At 47.4% G+C, this 19,679-nt stretch overlaps 2 protein-coding genes and 1 pseudogene across 3 annotated transcripts in view; all 3 read left to right on the plus strand.

The window, feature by feature from the left end:
* Myo15a (myosin XVA) overlaps positions 1-1,565 on the plus strand; it is a 51,640-nt gene extending 50,075 nt beyond the window's left edge. For both annotated transcript variants that reach the window (XM_021176540.1, XM_021176541.1), the window contains 2 exons: positions 641-781; positions 1,464-1,565. In XM_021176540.1, coding sequence (XP_021032199.1) covers positions 641-781; positions 1,464-1,565 — 243 coding nt within the window. The remainder of the gene's footprint in view (positions 1-640; positions 782-1,463) is intronic.
* Positions 1,566-12,606: 11,041 nt separating this feature from the next.
* Positions 12,607-19,679, plus strand: part of Alkbh5 (alkB homolog 5, RNA demethylase) — a 19,331-nt gene continuing 12,258 nt past the window's right edge. Inside the window, exon 1 of the mRNA XM_021176347.2 lies at positions 12,607-14,104. Within this exon, the coding sequence (XP_021032006.1) occupies positions 13,332-14,104 (773 nt within the window). The 5' untranslated portion in view covers positions 12,607-13,331. The remainder of the gene's footprint in view (positions 14,105-19,679) is intronic.
* LOC115032745 lies at positions 16,817-16,960 on the plus strand (annotated as a pseudogene).

Raw genomic sequence — 19,679 nt, forward strand, 5'->3', positions numbered from 1 at the left:
AAAAAAAAAACAAAACAAAACAAAACAAAAAACAAACACCAGAAAACTTGCATTGTGAGTTTGGGATAAAAGGTTTGCTTACAGGTGAGTCTAGGGGACATTGAAAGAAGTGTGGTGGAGAAAGGTCAGGTGCACAGTTGGCTGGAGATACTGGGAGACAATATAGAACAAGCATCTTTGTCCCCCCCAAGAGTAGAGGTGAGCTTTTTCTTCCGGGGTAAGGAGCTGCCATGATCCTCAGTCTACAACCCAATTGGTCAGTAGCTGGGGTGGTACCAACTGTATATCACTCTACCTTCCTCTGCATGGGGGCCAGAAATAAAGCTCTTTGCTAAGGGATATTGGTGTTTTCAGAATGAGTTTTGATATAAAGGTCGGAGTACCCACAGCCCCCACTACCCTCTGCATCTCAAGCACGAAGCATCAGTATTTGTTGAATCAGTTTCCTCTGGTGAGGAAGCTGAGGTCCAGAGTGGTCAGGTGAGTTGTTCCAAGCCACAAAGCCGATGAGTTAGTTATCTGAGGAACTGACATAGAGCTGGGCCTTCTGCCTTCTGATCTGACCTGCTGGGGGAAGGTTTGACATGGTGGAGACCACCTCACCCTCACACCTGTTTGCCCCCTCTGTCCTCATCCCCAGGAGCTGATCGTGAAGATCCCCCTAAAGGAGATCCAGTCCACGTGGACTCAGCAGCCCACAGCCAATTCCAGTTACCCGTATGTGGAGATCTCCCTGGGGGATGTGGCAGCCCAGCGGACCATGCAGCTCCAGCTGGAGCAGGTAAGTCCAATCCTACCAGCAGACCTTGTCATGTGATGCTCTGGCTTTCTCCTTCTAAGCACTGGGCTCTTCTCCAGCCTGGGCTATGCCTCAGAAAGCAAACAGCCCGGTACAGGGAAGAGAGCTGTGAGCTATTATGGACGCCTTCCCAGGAAGCAGTTTAGCAGTGCATTGTGGGGGAGGATACAGGTTGTTTGCAGAATAGTCGGAAGCCTTGGATCCCCTGGAACTAAATCCACAGACAGTTGTGAGCTGCCATTTGGGTGCCGGGAATCGAACCCAGATCCTCTGGAAGAACAGTAAGCCCTCCTAACTGCTGAACTATTTTTCCAGTCTCAGACGGTTTTGTTTTGTTTTGTTTTAAGTCTAAAGAATTTACATGTAGTAAAATCCTGGGCTTGGCAGTGGTAGTAGTGTATACCTTTAATCCCAGCACTTGGGAGGCAGAGGTTGGTAGATCTCTGTACCTTTGAAGTGAGCCTGGTTTACAAAGCGAGTTCCAGTACAGCTGGGACTGTTACAGAGAGAAACACTGTCTCTAAAAAACCAGAGACAGAAACAGAGACAGAGGCAGAGACAGAGACAGAAACGGGGGGGGAGAGACAGGGGAAACGGGGGGGGGGGTTGGGGGGGCGGAGAGAGAGGATGAGAGAGAGACTATTTTGTGTCCCCTACTCTGCAGGGTCTGGAGCTCTGTCGAGTGGTGGCTGTGCATGTGGAGTCCATGCTCAGCGCCCGGGAGGAGCGGCTCACACTGCCTCCCAGCGAGATCACCCTCTTGTGATGTGGCCTACCTTTTCACTGCTTCCCGCCAGAAGATTTGCTCCATGGCCTGAGGTTAGATGCTCAGCCTCTCCGGACCAAGTGACTCTAGACAAGAGCCAGAACCTTGGAGGAGACCAAAGGAGACAGGAGGAAAAACTCAAGAACCCAAGAGGACCAATGTGGAGCTGGGATGGAGTTATGGATGCAGCCAAGGGTTACTTAGCAGAAGTGGTTTTTAAAAGCTGGACCACAGGGCCTCCAGAAGGCAGAGCCTGCCTTGACAACTGCCCTTGACAGGGAAGCCCCACACTAGTAGTTTAGATGTTTTGGGGGCTGCCTCTGGTTTCTTGGGGCTTGATACTCAGATCTGCTTTGGCGTCACACTCCAGCCTTCCACATGTCCTTGCCAGGTGCCCTCAGCTTGGACCTAGGACCCTTAGTCATTTCTTCACAAGTATTTCTGGTCTGTCCTCCGTGCAGCTGCTCAGTGGCTGGGAAGCAAGCCCGAGGGAGGAGGTAGAGACACAGATGTACCAGACTCTCTCTATGAATAGCATTTCCAGCAGACACATCTGTCCTTACCCCTCCCTAAGGACCCTTGACCCCTACTCTACAATCTTTGGGTAACCCAATCTAAGCTTCCGTCACAGGATGGACCACCCAAGGCACAAAAGTGGGGCAGTAGAGAGAGAAGTTCCGTCTCCAGGGATGGGGCTAGGGAGGCTGAGAAAACTTCCCAGAGATTGGTACATTAGGGCTGTTTTCTGAAGAATGAGTAAGTTTGCTAAGACTAGATGGAAAGAGAGGGTTAGGATAGACATTCTAGAGGAGACCATAGTTTCCTGCTGGATTTGCAGATGGAGGGTCTAGCCTAAAAAGATAACTAATGCACAATAGGCCCTTGAAAAATACTTGCCATATAGAAGAGAAGAAGAAAATACTAGGTATGATGTACTGGGGCCTGCCTCTGGTATACAACTGTAATCTCCCCACTCAAGAAACTGAGTCGGAATTACTTTAAATTCAAAATCAACTCAGGCTATATAGCAAGACCCTGCCTGATCCGGAGGGGTGCTGGGGAGATGACTCAACAGTTAAGAACATTGGCTGGTGAAAAAAAGAACATTGGCTGCTTTTCCAGGGACCTGGGTTCAATTCCTAGCATCCACATAACAGCTCACAACCATTTGTAACTCCAGTTCTATGATGTTGTCCATGGGTACCAGGCACACATGTGATGCAGACATATGTGCAGACAAAATACCCATATCCATAAATAAAATAAAATAAAATAAAAACAAGATGAATGAATTTGGACGGGAAGTGCTGGGGCTGGTCCTTGGGACTGGTCCTTGGGACTGGTAGAAGATACTGGGGCTAGCCTGCCAAGGGCAGCCATGTCATCAGAGAAAGGGCCTGAGACTCATTCAGCTGGCAGTGCCTTGCCAGGCCCTTGGAATGACTATACTGGATAGTTAACTATAGATCAGGACCAAGCTCACTAGTAGAACCAGCCAGGTGATAAGGACAGGTTGCAGCTCATGGGGCCTAAAATGATGTTACTAGCAGCAGGTGATCCTGGTATTAGAGAGACTGTTGAGAATGGCTTAGGCCCAGCTTCTAAGGAATTCATCCCGAGGACCAGGTAGAACTTTCCAGTAGCAGTAAATCTGCTGCCCTTACAGCTAGGGGACAAGAGGCAGGGAGACTTGAGAGAAGGCTGCCTTTGACCCAGAGCCTGTAAAACTCTAGCATGACCTCAGGGGATGGTGAATTGACAACTTGAGGGAGATTTTGGAGGTCTAAATAGCTGGACTCTATGGCTTGATGAGTCAGGATGTTGCAAAGGCTCAAGGAAGAACTTTGATGTACTTAGCTCAAGGCTCTCACTTCATGCTGCCCTCTGAGGCTGGCTTTCTTTAGAGACAGGCACCAAGGGCAGGAAGTAGAAAAGACATAGTCATATTCACTGTGTCTCTGGGGCTCATTTGGGGTTCCTTAGCCCTGGCGTCTCCTGTATTAATTAATTCTGTTATTACTATGAAAACAAAAACAAAAACAAAAACTGGCAAAGCAACTTAAGGAGGGTTATTTTACCCATAAGGAGGGTTATTTTTACCCAGTGAGGATACAGTCAGTCATGACAGCCGAGCCTGCAGAAGCCTGAGCCCATATTATTCACAATTTGGAAACAGAGAAAGATGGATGCCAGTCACTGAAAGCCTGGCCAGTGGACTATGAGGTGCTTGGCAGTTAGAAGGTCCACAGGTTTGCTCCAATATGCTCGGTTTATTCACACAGACATTCCTTTACAATGCCATGCTATTATATTTATGGTAATCCCATGAAGCATGGCGGTGCATGCCTTTAATCCAAGCAGTAGGGAGATAGAGGCAGGCAGATCTCTGTGAGTTCAAGGCTAGTCTGGTTTGCAAGAGAGTTCTAAGACAGCCAGAGCTACACAGAGAAACACCTGTCTTGCAAAACCAAAACCAAAATAAAATAAAATAAAAATAAAAAATAGATAGATAGCCGGGCAGTGGTGGGGCACGCCTTTAATCCCAGCACTTGGGAGGCAGAGGCAGGTGGATTTCTGAGTTCGAGGCCAGCCTGGTCTATAAAGTGAGTTCCAGGATAGCCAAGGCTACACAAAGAAACCCTGTCTCGAAAAACAAAACAAAACAAAAAACAAACAAAAAAGATAGATAGACAGATAAGTAATTATAGTATCTCATGTAAACAGACATCTCATCAAACAGGGAATGTGGACAGGAAATGCTTCAGGCTTCCTCTAGGGTGGTGGTTCTCAACCTTCCTAATGCTACAACCCTTTAATAGTTTCTTATATTGTGGTGACCCACAACCATAAATTTATTTTCATTGATATTTCATAACTAATTTTGTTACTGTCATGGATCCTACTGTAAAGCTGGATGTGATGGCACAAGACTTTTTTCCCAGCACTCAGGAGGCAGAGGCAGACAGATCTCTGGAAGTTCAAGGCCTTCTTGGTTTACACAGTGAGTTCCAGGACAGCCAGAACTATATAGTGAGATCCTGTTTTTAAAAAATCAAAAGCCAGACTGGAGAAATGGCTCAGCGGTTAAGAGCACTGATTGTGCTTCCAGAGGTCCTGAGTTCAATTCCCAGAAACCACATGGTGGCTCACAACCATCTGTAATGGGATCTGGTGCTGTCTTCTGGTGTGTCTAAAGACAGCATCAGTGTACTCACGTACATAAAAATAAATAAATAAATAAATAAATCTTAAAAAAAATCAAAAGCCAACCAACCAACCAAAAAACCCAAAACAAACAAACAAACAAAAAACCCCCCAAAAAAACCAAAAACACTGAATCATAATATAAATACCTGTGAGATGGTCACTGAACCCCACAGGGGTCGAGACCCACAGGTTGAGAACCACTGCTCTAGGGCATCCGCTCCAGTGAGGATGCTTTTGAAGCAAGCTTGATCTGCATCCACTATGAGATCTTTCAGTTGTGGCAGAGCAGGAGGATGGTACCCTTGGAAATTCCAGATGATCCTAGAGAGTACTTGCTAGCTCTGACATGTGGGCATGTCTAAATTCAGTAATGGTGCCAGATGCTAACGCCAGAGGCACATAGTGGCCAGTTTCCAAACTGCCTTGCTAATGGGAATCAGTGCAGAGGCTTGAGACCTCAGTGCAATCCTGAAGGCCACCTCTGAAGTTCACACCAAGATAAATATAAAGCCATTAGGGATGCACCCAGGACTGGGCATAATGGCACATGCCTTTAATCCCAGCATTTAGAGTTAGGCAGAGGTCTGTGAGTTCATGGCCAGCTTGGTCTACATACTGAGTTCCAGGAGAGCAAGGAATATAAAATAAGACCCTGTCTCAAAAAACAAGACAGAAAAGGCGACATCCAGATTTGAACTGGGGACCCCTTGAACTGTAGTCAAATACCATACCAATACTATAGCTGATTTTAGTTTTGTGCTATCAGGGTCACAGTTTAGGGTTGGCTCATTAACATATCAGTGCTGTTGGTTCAGTAACCCATCCTGCAAATATTACATAATTCCAAGTCACAAAATAGTTTTACACAGAATGGCTTCACTTATCTTCCTAACATAAGCTGGTGCTTAGCTTTCTCCTTTTTCTTTAGTCTAGAACTCTAGCCTTCTAGAATGGTACTGCCCATATTCAAGGTGGTTCTTCCAATCTCAATCAACCTAACTTAGATAACGCTGTCCGTGCCAGAGGCTTGTCTTTTAGGTGGTCTTAGTTCTATAGAGTTGACAATGTGAACCACCAGGTGGGCTCAGTGTGGATCTAAAACAGCAAAATGGGATCCTAGTTGACAATGCCAAGCCTCCCGTAGGGTCAGTGTGAGCTTGAAACAGTAAAATGGGATCCTAGTGAGGAGGAGGCTGAGACTCTCTCTGCTCAAAACCTTATAAGGTAGAGGGTGTGGTCTGCTGGCTCTGAGGCTTGGGGGGTGGAGGAAGAAGCAAACACCAAAGTGAAGCTACACTTGGTCTCCGGGGAGTCCAACTGATGGACTAAGTCATGGAGCCTGGTGCCCATGTTGGGCCTGCCATGGGCAGAGCTGTATGGATCTGTATGAGCAGGCCCTTTCCAATGCTTGCACTGGGGGGTCATAGCATATGGGAGATGGTGGATATATAAGCAGACAGTTGCACTTATTCCTCTAAGGCAGCACCATGGCCCCTGAAGGTGGCTGGGAAGTGGGCAGCACTCGGCAAAGTCTGCTGGTTGTGACCTGGCTCTCAGAGAGGCTCATAGCCAGAGGGGGGGGGGGAGTAAATCTTGGTAGCTTTAAATGCTACTTAGTTTTTGAACAACCTGACTCAAATAAATCAGCAGCTTTTCAAATAATAAAATTATATATATCCAAACTTTGTAGCCTGGCTCTTGCTGGTTACAAAACACCTTATAAATGACCCTGAGAAAGGATGTTTACACAGCTTTTTAAAAATACTAACAGATCTTTTTAAAAGGATTTATTCATTCATTCATTCATTCATTCATTCATTCTTTTATTTTATATGAGTACACTGTAACTGTCTTCAGACACACCAGAAGAGGGCGTCAGATCAATTAACTGTGAGCCATCTCTCCAACACCAAATACTAGCAGGTCTTTTAAAGAAAATTTACCAGCTGGGCATGGTGGCACACACCTTTAATCCCGGCACTTGGAGTCCAGAGGCAGACAAATCTCTGGGAGTTCAGGGAACATCCTAGTCTACAAACTGAGTTCAGGGACAGCCAGGGCTACTCAGAGAAGCCCTCTGAGATAAACAAGCCACGTGGAAAACAAGCTACATTTCCCATTCTGGGTCAGTGTTCCTAGTTGTACTTCTTTTACATTTAACTTTTGTGATCAACATAAAATAGTTCACAACATGAACATTCCTTAAAATCCACAGTGAAAAGTCTAGGGTAGAGTGAGCCTACAGATGTCTCAAACAACAATTAGAGAAAAGGGAGGGAGGATTCTCTACCCACACCAATTCTCTAAATAAGGACTTACTTACATTATAATTTTAAATCCTTCAGAAGAGGACCTCACTTCCCAGGATGGCACTGGTGCACAGGGCAGAGGAGTAAAACCTAAAGTGCTACAGAAAGATGACTTGACGGGGCTGGTGAGATGGTTCAGTGGGTAAGAGCACCCGACTGCTCTTCCGAAGGTCCAGAGTTCAAATCCCAGCAACCACATGGTGGCTCACAACCATCCGCAACGAGATCTGGCGCCCTCTTCTGGAATGTCTGAAGACAGCTACAGTGTACTTACATATAATAAATAAAATCTTAAAAAAAAAAAAAAAGAAAGATGACTTGACATGAAAATAGCTTGGCCCACCCCTGGACCTAATGTGGGGCAAAGGTATGCTTGTATCTTTCCTAAAGGTGCAGAACAGAAGAAACTTTGGATGCAGCGAGGAACCTGATTTTAGGGATAAGGGGGCCTGGGACTGGGACATAACCCAGCGACTATATTTCTGAGTTGCCAGGGAAAAACCTATAGGACTTACATCTCCAGGCCACTGGCTTGGTGAAATTCTACCAAACTTCTTTAATATTAATGACCTCTTTCATCATTCTACCCACCTGGAGTCCCATAAGATTCATCCAACTATTTGGGGTGTGCTACAGACCTTCAACTTAGACAGGATTTAAAATGTTATATGGATTACCACCAACAGGCCTGGGCGATAATAACTCCTGACAATGAGAATAGATACAGTTGGGAGTTGGGATTCACCTCCTGAGTGTTTGGACCCACAAGAATGACAGCAAGGATATGGGCCAATTAATCATGTCACCACATCCTAAAAATACAAAAGGCTTATGATCAGACTGTCTTACCTGCTAACAGTACAAAAATAATCCCTGGTAATTCCACCTGACCTGAACTTTACTGTACATGTGTCTGTGTTTGTCTTTTCTTCATTCCCTCAATACCCTTACCCAGGGTTCTGGGACTGGGCACAGGTTGATGTGGTGAGGTTCGGGATAGAGAAGTGCCAGCCTAATATGGGACAACAGAGGAGGGATGTCTGGGCAGCATGGAAGACTAAAGAAACTAACCCACGAAGGCTTGGTACTCAGGCAAGCACAATGGAGCACATCATGATTCAGGATACTGAAATATCCAAAACGGCCTCTTTCCTGCCTCCCTCCCCCTGTGGTCAAGGGACTGAGCTTGCCCTAATTTCGGGTTGACATACACCTCTAGCTCTCTCCTGCTCAGGCTCAGCAGCCGCTTAAGGGAATTGTCTCTCAGTGGTTGGAGACCTGAGAGGACTGTATTCACACTCCACTTGTTTGCTCATTAGTCGTGTGGTTGCTTGCCCTCTGAGCCTTTGCCTGGACAAGTGCAGTCTGAGTGTTCACTAATATGCCCAGCATAGGATACAAATGAATGTCAGGGATGGTCATACATTGTTGTTGTGTATGTGTACTTGTGTGTGCAAGTGTGAGAACAGGTATTTGTGTGTGGAGACCAGAGGTCTGAGGTCGATGTCAAGTCTCTTCCTTGATGATTTTTCCGTGTTAATGTTGTGATACAGGGTCTCTCGCTGATCTTGAAGTTCATCAACTCACTAGGCTATCTGCCAATACACTGCAGGACTCTGGCTGTCTCCAGAGACCTTTCACGAGCATCCCACGGCCCCTACTGCTGGGGCTACAGGCATGCATTATCCAGCTTCCTTACATGGGTGCTGGGGATCTGACTTCTACTCTTTATGTTTATGTGCCAGGCACTTTACAGACTAAGCATCTCTCCAGCCCTACATTGTCTTAAAGGCACCTGGGAGAAGTTTCATTTGGTAAACCTGAGTTCAGCCCCCAGAATCCAAGGTTTTTTTTTTTTGTTTTTTTTTTTTTTAAATAAGTAGTCAACTGTAATCCTGAGACTGGGGAGGCTGAGACAGGATTCCCAGACCAGCCTAGCCTACTTAGCAAGTTCCAGGCCAGCAGAAGACCCTGTCTCAAAATATGGTAGGCAGCACTCCAGTAATAATACCTGAGGTTGGCCTTGAATATGCATGCCACAATGCACCTACACACAAATGCACTGCACACACATGAACACACATACATAAAGGTAAGTTTAAGAGGCAAAGGCAGGAAGATCTGTTCAAAGGCATCCTCAGCTATAGAACAAGACCTTGTGTCAAGAAACAAAAAATCAGGGAGGGGCAGGAGAGGGCTGGGAGTGACAATGGAAATCACCAGGTTCATCTCTGGTGACTAGCTGGAGGCCTGAGACTGGAGACCATACAGGGAGTCTATGGGGTGACTCTAGTTGAGATTTCTACCAGAGGGGGATATAAAGTCTGAAGTGACCACCTCCTGAGGCCAGGCAGGACTTTGTCTTACCCACAAGATGTGCAGGGATAAAGATGAATCGGAGACTGAGGGAGCAGCCAACCAATGACTGCTCCAACTGGAGACCCATTCCATGTGAGAGGAATGGTCTCACTACTAATGATACTCTGTTATTCTTGCAGACAGGAACCTGGCGTAACTGTCTCCTGGTGAGGCTTCATCCAGCAGATGGAGGCAGATGCAGAGACCCTCAGCCAAACATCAGGAGGAGTCCAGGGAGTCTTGTGGAAGAGTTGGGGATAGAAGTGAGCAAGGAGGAGGGGTCAAAGACACCATGAGAAAACCTACAGCATCAACTAACCTGGGGCAATGGGGCTCATAGAGCCTGGGCCACCAACCAAGGAGCATACAGGAGCTGGATCTGGACCCTACACATTTGTAGCAAATGTGCAGCTTGGTCTTCATGTGGGTCCCCTAATAAGTGGAGTGGGAGCTGTCTGGGTCTGTTTCCTGCCTTTCCCCCTACCTGGACTGCCTGGTTAGGCCTCAGTGGGAGAGGATGTGCCTAGTTCTCCTGGGACTACATGTCCCAGGGTGGGGTGCTACCCAAGGCAGGGGCTACCCTTTCTCTGAAAAGAAGGGAAGTAGGCAGTGGAGGGAGGGATTTGTAAGGGTGGGACTGGGAAGACAGAGGGGAGCTGTGTAGGGATGTAAAGGGAGGAAAAAAGACAAATAAGTAAAATGTAAAAAACAAAAAAACAAAAACAAAAACCAGGGTCTTTAATCCCAGCACTCAGGAGATAAAGGCAGGTGGATCTCTGTGAGCTCAAGGCCAGCCTGGTCTATAGATCAAGCTCCAGACAGCCAAGACTACACAGAGAATCTCTATCTTTTTTTTTTTTTAAGATTTATTTATTTTATGTATGTGAGTGCACTGTAGCTATACAGATGGTTGTGAGCTTTCATGTAGTTGTTGAGAATTTGAATTTTAGGACCTCTGCTTGCTCCAGTCAACCCCGCTCCTTGTAGATGACTTCAGATGCACCAGAAGAGGGCGTCAGATCTCATTATGGGTGGTTGTGAGCCACCATGTGGTTGCTGGGATTTGAACTCAGGACCTTCGGAAGAGCAGTCAGTGCTCTTACCCGCTGAGCCATCTCACCAGCCCGAGAATCTCTATCTTGAAAGAAACAAAACAAAACCAACACAAACCAAACCAAACCAACCAACCAACCAAACAAATTTTACTATGTGCCATGCCCTGGACAAATGCTAACTCATTTAATCCCTAAAACATCCCAGTGAGGCTGGTATAATTATGAAATTGCTGCTGGAGTGCGGACAGTATTGGACTTGTGCATGTGGCCTTGTGAAGTTCAACCCAGGCAGCCTGGCTTTTTCCCCCACAGGATCTGGGCTTGACTAAAAAGCACAGTCAAGGAGAAAACACACTGGGACTGGAGAGTTCACCTATGGAATAGTCACTTTAAAAAAAAAAATCTTTTTCTGAGGCAGTCTATGTAGCCCTGGCTGGCCCTGGACTCCTGAGGTACATACACACACACACACACACACACACACACACACCTTAGTGCTGGGTTTAAAGGTGTGCACCGTACCCAAAGAGGGTCATTTTTGCCAGGTGAGCAGAGCTGGGGACCTTAGCTACTAGGTGCTTCTGGGTGCAGTGGTAAAGAGCTCCCACCATGAAAGGCAGATCAGAGGCTTAGAGAGCTGGGCTCCTGAAAAGCTTAGTCCGCCCAGGCAAACTGCTCAGGTAAGAGACCCACCAGGTGTTCACACAGTACAGACCGGGCTCAAGTCCAGGTCAGCTGGCTTTGCCCTTCAGTCCATCTTCTACCTGCAGCTGCCCTTCCACCCTCTCTCTGGGCCCAAGGGCCTGCCCTGGGAATCCCCAGACCCATTTCCCTTTCGTCCTCCTGGGGCTTGGGAGAGAGGGTGGCCTGGATTCCCTAATTTCTTGGTTTTCCACTCCACAAACTTTTCCAAGTTACCACACAGTCCCCACTTTCCAACAGAGACTGCTGCCACCCTCAGTTTACAGATTAGAAGACTGAGGTCTGGATCCTGTATCAGCAATCCTTCTGCTGCGTCATTCCATCCTCACAACCACCGTTCGAGGTAAGTACTGGTTCCTGGTTTTACACACCAGACTCTGGGATGACTGGAAGACAAGGGGTGAGCTGTGTGACAGACACTGTAGATGGACAGGCATTAGAGATGAAAGACAGCATGGGCAGCCAGGAGGGACAGCGATATATGAAAATCTGACGGAGTATCAAAGACTGGAAAAGGGACTGGGAACCAGAAAAGGAAGCTGGAATTCTTGGGGAGGTTCAGAGCAGAACCTCTTTGCTATTCCTATTTGCTGGAGTGCCCAGGGGCCTCCAGCATGGCTAAACCTTTGTTCAGACTTTCTCCTCCGCTTCAGGATTTTTTATTGTTTGGGTTTGTTGTTTTGAGACAGAGGCTCGCTATGTAGCCTAGGCTGGCATCCAATTTGTGAGCTATCCTCCAACCAGTCTCCAGAGTGCTGAAGCTGCAGGCGCATTTACCATCCCACTGTGCAATTTATTTATTTATTTATTTTCTGTCTGAAGTATATTTCCAATTTGGACCGATCCGTGGTTAATCTGCGCCCTTCAGACAGGAAAGCCTTTTTGTCGCCCCCTATAACAACGCCCAACCCCAGTAGGAACGTGACGTGCCCGTGCGCGTGCCCGCGGCTGCGCGCCCCGTGGGCAGTCCCGGGACGTGACTTGTGGAACGTCCGCTTCGGGAAGCGATGGCGGCGGGAATGGGGTGTGGGTGCCCGGACCGCGCGCCTCCAGCTTCTGTTGTCCTGGCTTGCTCCACTGTTTGGGCCTGATGCTCTCCTGCCCGCAATTTTAACTTTCCTACTGTTTCCGAAGCTTCACCGGAGTCCTGAGGGCTTTCCGTCGCCCAGAACTGCATTCAGGCACTTACTTAGCCACCCATTCACCCTTCAGGGGTCCTCGAGCTTCTGCCCGAAGCTAATTAAGTGATGGACGCAGTAGCCATGGAGACTAGTTGATTGACAGGCATGATTTACCAACCGACTCTGGAAACTCCAGTCCGTGTTTGCCCAACGCGTGGCCGGCAGTCCAATTAAGAAAGTGGAAGCTCCAAAGGGGGCGGTCACGGGGCGGACTGGGTTGTGGTGATTCCCGAGGATTTGTGCGCTGGAAGCTGAGGCGTCTGCGGGCATCCGCACGATGCCGTGACGCGGCAGCGCTGTCCAGTGGACACCGCGAGCACACTCCGGCGGGTGGAGTCCCTCGGCCCCGGAGGCGGCGTGGCGTGCAGGCAAATTGTTGTTTTCGGGAGCTGTTCTCGAAGCTTTCCGCGGGTGGGGGGAGGGGCGGCGGCCGACGAGCGGGCCTCGTCTGCGCATGCGCCGGCCTCTCCGCCGACCGGGCGGCACGCACGCGCATGCTCAAAGTACGTGGAGTCTCGTGGCCGCCGGCAGTGCGCACGCGCGTCGAGAAGCCCGCTAAGGAGCGGCGCTGTCGGAGGTCGGGCGGGCTGGCGGTGACGTCGTGAGGAGAGCTTTAAAGTGCGGGCCGGGCCGGGCGTCTGAGGGTCCGACCGGGAGTCTGGCGGAGTCTTGGCCGAAGCCCTCCGCGGCATGAGGCGCTGCCGGCGCCTTTTTCCTTCAGGACGCGGAGAAGGTGGAGGAGGAGGAAGCCCCGCTGTAGCTGGTGCTGCATGACCGACCGCGGCTGAGGTTCGACCCCTTCCCGGCCCCTCTACACCTCCCCCGTTGGTCCCTTGAGCCACGCATGGGGGCCTGGCACTGAGGACCCTCGCTTCCCTTTCGGGTCCCTCTCGGGTCCCCTGAGAGCCATGCCGGGCCGCCGCGGAGGACCCTAGAGTTGAGTTGGCGGGGGCCATGGCGGCCGCCAGCGGCTACACCGACCTGCGGGAGAAGCTCAAGTCCATGACGTCCCGGGACAACTACAAGGCGGGCAGTCGGGAGGCCGCCGCCGCTGCGGCCGCTGCCGTGGCTGCCGCTGCCGCTGCCGCGGCCGCCGCCGAGCCTTACCCGGCGTCCGGGACCACCAAGCGGAAATACCAGGAGGACTCGGACCCGGAGCGCAGCGACTACGAGGAGCATCAGTTACAGAAGGAGGAGGAGGCGCGCAAGGTGAAGAGCGGCATCCGGCAGATCCGACTTTTCAGCCAGGATGAGTGCTCCAAGATCGAGGCCCGCATCGATGAGGTGGTGTCCCGCGCCGAGAAGGGCCTGTACAACGAGCACACGGTGGACCGGGCCCCCCTGCGCAACAAGTACTTCTTCGGCGAGGGCTACACGTACGGGGCCCAGCTGCAGAAGCGCGGGCCGGGCCAGGAGCGCCTCTACCCGCCGGGCGACGTCGACGAGATCCCGGACTGGGTGCATCAGCTGGTGATCCAGAAGCTGGTGGAGCACCGGGTCATCCCCGAGGGCTTCGTCAACAGCGCGGTCATCAACGACTACCAGCCCGGCGGCTGCATCGTGTCGCACGTTGACCCCATCCACATCTTCGAGCGCCCCATCGTGTCCGTGTCTTTCTTTAGCGACTCGGCACTTTGCTTCGGCTGCAAGTTCCAGTTCAAGCCCATCCGGGTGTCGGAACCTGTGCTTTCTCTGCCGGTGCGCAGGGGGAGCGTGACTGTGCTCAGGTAACACACCTGGGAGGAGGGGCTGGCCCTGCACCCTGCCGCCTAAAGCTGTCCACCCGGGTCGCGGGAAGCCGCAGCTGGCGGGAGCCGGTTCTTATTATGGTTCTGACTCGTCTTTTTTTTTTTTTTTTTTTTTTTTTTTTGCGTGCAAAGTATAGGAAGCTTGTGTCTGAAACTCATAGCGGGATAAGACCAATGTGGAATTGTGTACCTGCAGGCAGGTTTGAAGTGGCCATAGTAGCTTATCTGAGAATTCATCTGAAGGCATCTTTCTGAAGACTAGCGTAGGAGTTCGCTTTCTATGAATGTGGTTTCCTTGTCTTGCATTTTGTTTTATTGTTTTGGGGGTGGGGATGGGGTGAGGGTCTCAGGTCGCCCAGGCTAGCCTTCAACTTTCTACACAAAGGAGGTTGATCTTGAATGTCTGATTCTCCTGTCTTGGCCTCCCAGGTGCTGAGATTACAGATGTGCACTGGCCAGTTTGTTTGTTTGTTTGTTTGTTTGTTTGTGGTGCCTAGAGATTGAACACAGGGCTTCAGTTTTCCTTTTGGTTTAAAGCAAATCACTTTCGGTTTTGGACCTCATTTCCATATCTTAAAAACCTGTGCTTAACTAAAGTTTTCCCTGTCTTGTTGTCTATCTAAAAGTTTTCTCTGTTCTGTTTTTTGTTGTTTAGCAAAATGTTATGGATTCCTTAACGGAAAATGCAGAGTCCTTGAGTTTTGGGGGATTTTTGATATAGATTTCTCCATTCTCAGGAATACTTCTTGGTATTGAACATTGTAATGGTTTGGCCAGAAATACGTGCAGCATGCTCTTAAAATTCTTGCTTAGTTTCAGGCCTCTGTAGGCACTTTGTAGAAATGCCATAGCAGTTATGGGGATCCAGTAAAACAAAATACAGCTGGTTTGTTGACCTGGTGTTTGGCCTTGTGATTCGGTGACCACATCTTAGGCTCTTGGCCAGTTGGGGCCCCAGGTCCTGCTAAGAATTAGCTCAGTGCCCTGCCCAGCAGAGTAAATCATCTGTTGGAACACTGCTAGTGTTTATATGAAGTGAACTTTTATTTGGAGGATGTCTCCATTCAGCCCTAAAAAAGGTAAGCCTGGTTAACGGACTTTTACTAATTCTCATCGTGAGGCCTAGATTGCAACTGTTTTGAGTGTCTCAGATGTGCGTGGTGCTTCCAGATGGTTGTCTTGACAAAACGATTTTAGAAGGGATTTCCAGCTGGTAGTTAGTGCATGCCTGTGAGTATGCTCAAACTCGTGAAGCTGGAGCAGGAAGATTGCTGTAAGTTTGACATCTCAAAAGATCTACCCACTCTACCAAAAGAAGGTATTTCTAGGGAGCTTGCTGTTTAAGGAAGATTATGGGGATGGGGTTGTTGAAGTTTCTTGGTGCTGAAAGGATTTTATGTAGAGACCATTTGGTCATTTATTGGGTTATTTTTCCTCGTGGTCATAGACCTTTTAGGTTATCTAGAGGTTTGGTAGTGATTGGCTGCTTAGTGGGGGATTCTTAAGACACTGAGACTCCCCCAACATGGTCACACCAGATTTAAAAGCAGAACTTTCAGATTCTTACTGTGAAGGTCTGTTAGTGATTAACAAGATTGCATCATCAGGAAAATTGTCTTCTCTTTGCAGTAGTAAAGTCCTAAAGCTTTCCCAGTCCCTTCCAACCCTTCCTGGATTCAGACTTGGCTCCAGAGTTAGTGTGGGAGGCCCAGCCACGTTCTGAAAAGTGCTGCCCCAGGCTTTGAGTTCAGCTCTCATTTGCTTTGGGTATTAATTAATTAATTAATTTATTTATTTATCTTGAGACAGTCTTGCCCTATAGCCTAGGGTGGCCTCCAACTCAACACTATTACTGTCTATACTTCCAGTGTGCAAGGATTGCAGGGATGAGCCGTCATGGCTAGCCTTTGCGATTTGTAGGTATGTTTCCACAGCTGGTTTTCTTAGCCGTATAATAGTAGAGATGGTGCCAACTTTTGAAGTCTATTAGTTAAATGTGGTGATTTGGTGTCTAACAGAGCATGACACAGGATAGGTATTCAAATGTCCATACAACTACTTAGAGTGAGCCCCTGCTCTGGGTGGGGAAGGTACTAAGGAATTGGTTGATTTTTGAAACATGACTCTAATCTTCACATAGTTCATTCTCAGTAGGCTTTAGACCAGGTGGATCATTAGAATTCAGAAAGACAAAGAAGCATGCTAAAGGGGCATTCACTGTGAGATATTGGAAGTTTTCTAGAGGAAGGAAGCTGCAACATAAAGAATGACTGGAAATTAGCAGAGCTATTGCAGCAGTAGAAAGTAGTCCTTGGTAAAGATGATTGCTGTGAAGCAGATGGTGTTCTGTATCGGAGATTTTTGTAGGGGGATATTCTGGTGATAACAGTAGTTTCTCAACTACTGTTGATATTTGGAGCTGCTGTAAATTCTTTTCTGGGTAGGCTGTCCTTGTACTGTTTAAAAAAAAAAAAATCCCTGGCCATCATCTACTAAACACTTAACTTTTTTTTTTGAGTCAGGGTTTCTGTGTGTAGCCCTGGCTGTCCTGGAACTCACTCTGTAGACCAGGCTGGTCTCGAACTCAGAAATCCGCCTGCCTCTGCCTCCGAAGTGCTGGGATTAAAGCCGTGCACCACCATGCCCGGCTCAACACTTAACATTTTTTATGACAATTAGAAATTGGCTTCCATCGCTTCTCGGCCTTTTGGCTAAGATCAAGTGTAGAAATTGGCTTCCAACATTAACACATGTCCTAGTAGGTGAGGGTTGCAGGGCCTCTTCATCCCAAATTGAGATCTATTGTACTAGGGTTCAGACACTAATTTAAATCTTCTTGCACCTGCTCAGTTAAGCTCTGCTTTCTTGGTATGCAGTTAAGATGAGCACCTGCACATGAGTAATGCGCCTCATCAAGTCCTGCATGGAAACCTGTTAAGAGGTTTGCTTTTTCCTTGTTTCCACATAGGTTCACTTACCAGAGGTGAGAGTGGTAAACTTGTAAGTTAGATGAAAACCTGTGGTGTTTTACAGATGCAGATGGATTCTAGCAATTGCTGCCTTCAGTTGTTAGTGGTAATAGTGTCTTTATTTGACAAATGGCAAAATTGTTTTACATTTGTTAGTGGCCAGCCTGCATTTTGATTCGTGGCAGATGTTTGACTCCAGTGTGTCCGGTGTCTTAGAACAAGGCCTCACAGGCCATTCTAGTAGTGTTTTACATTCCTTTCCAAACCTAGTTGACACGTTTTTGACTGTGTTGGTAACGTTCCCATTTTGGGTCTCAAAGGGGATCCTGTTCCCTTTTTATGATGTTTTCTAGAGGCATCTTGTTGTTTACCTTTTCTTGATGTCAGTTCATCCCACATTCTTTGTCCTGTTTCTGTAAGGTGAATAGGACAGATGAAAACAAGTTGATAACACACTTAGAAACATAAGGACCTAAGTTTGATTCCCTAGGAATCTTTTCTTTTCTTTCTTTTCTAAGATTTATTTATTTTATATATGAGTACACTGTAGCTGTCCCATTACTGATAGTTGTGAGCCACCATGTGGTTGCTGGGAATTGAACTCAGAACCTCTGGAAGAGCAGTCAGTGCTCTTAACTGCCAAGCCATCTCTCCAGCCCCCTTTTTTCTTCTTCAAAACCAGATTTAATGGCCCATACAGGGCCATTAAATTACAATCCCAGGGCCTGAGAGATGAATACAATACTCACTAGTCACCTACCCAGCCTTGCCTTTTTCTAGTGAGAGAGACCGTTTCTCAAAAAAAGTGAAGTGAATGGTGCTTGAGGAATGACAACTGAAATCGACCTCTGGCCTCTACATACATGTATGTGCACTCATCCCTATGCACAAGTGAAAAAGCAATGTAAGCATTATTTTATGAAGTAATTCTTTTTTTTTTTCTTAAAATTTTATTAATATGAGTACACAATAGCTGTTTCCAGACACACCAGAAGAGGGCATCAGATCCCTTTACAGATCTCTCCAGCCCCTTCTGAAATAATTTTTTATTAGATATTTTCTTCATTTGCATTTCAAATGCTATCCCAAAAGTCCCCTATACCCTCCCCCCGCCCTGTTCCCCAACCCACCAACTCCTGATTTCTGGCCCTGGCATTCCTCTGTACTGGGGCATATAATCTTCGCAAGACCAAGGGCCTCTTCTCTCAATGATGGCCAACTAGGCCATCCTCGGCTACATATGCAGCTAGAGACACAGCTCTGGTGGGTACTGGTTAGTTCATATTTTTGATCCTCCTATAGGGTTGCAGACCTCTTCAGCTCCTTGGGTACTTTCTCTAGCTCTTTCATTGGGGGCCCTGTGTTCCATCCAATAGATGACTGTTGTTGTGGGTCCCTAGTATTAAATTAAGGTGTAATCAGTCTTGGCAGAAAAAACCTTTATCTTCTGAGCTTTCTCACATGCCTCTTGTTTCTGTGGAATGAAGTCAGAGATGTAAACCCCCAGGAAAGGCTGATAGTTATTGAAATTGCCTTCCCTTTGTATTGCCAGGCCTGGCAGGCAATACAAGTAGTACAAAAGTAGTACAGGAGAAGCAACTAGCTGAGAGCCATGGTCTTCAGCAGGAAGCTCAGAGCAAGCAAAGAATAAACAGGCAATAAAAATGGAAAAACTGGCTGGCTGGCCATTTTAACCTGAGGTGCAGCTCTGTGTTTCCTGACTCATTTGACGTACCTAATTCCCATATTCTTTGAGGCCAGCAAGATCCTATGACAAATTAAACCTTGTTACCAAGAAACAGATGAAATTTTTTGCTTTTGCTTGTTCCTTAGCACAATTAGCTACCAAAAATTAAAAGATTATAGCAAACTTGGTGGAAGCTTCAGCTTTACTCTTTTAGCATTTGTACATATGATGAAGATGATGATTTTGAAGACAGGGTTTTACAACATAGCTCTGGATAGCCTAGAATTCACTATTAATTATGTATACCAGGGAACTCACAGATTCACTTGTCTCTGCCTTCCTAGTGTGGGTGCTGGGAGGCATGTGCACACTGGCCATGAATAAATTATGGTCCTATTTTTCTCTTTTTCTAAAAAGGAAGCCAGTGATGCCTTCCAGTTGTCAGAAAAGATTGAGTCTTTGTTAAACTGTTTACTACTGAGTTCTTGAAGTTTTGTTAAAGATGTCTGAAGAGATGAACTGCTGTCAGTACTTTGGAATGTGTGGAATTGAGATATATCAGTGCCACAAAGTCCCAAGACTTATTTTCCTGGTGGCTTGAGTTCACAGTCCTGTCTGTCTGTACCAGTGGCTCCTGCCCCCACCCCCAGCTCTTAGCTGCTTCTTCCTGCAAGCCTGTCAGTGGTAAGGTAGTCTCAAGGGAGCTGCCTAGAGAAAATGGCCCATCAAAAAGCGAGTGGCATTAGGCTATTACTTTTTCTAGTTCATCCTTTTTATTATTTTATTTTATTATTATTATTATTATTATTTTAAAGATTTATTTATTGATTATATGTAAGTACACTGTAGCTGTCTTCAGACACTCCAGAAGAGGGCGCCAGATCTCGTTACGGATGGT

This window comes from Mus caroli, chromosome 11 (genome assembly GCF_900094665.2).
Source record: "Mus caroli chromosome 11, CAROLI_EIJ_v1.1, whole genome shotgun sequence".
NCBI lineage: Eukaryota > Metazoa > Chordata > Mammalia > Rodentia > Muridae > Mus > Mus caroli.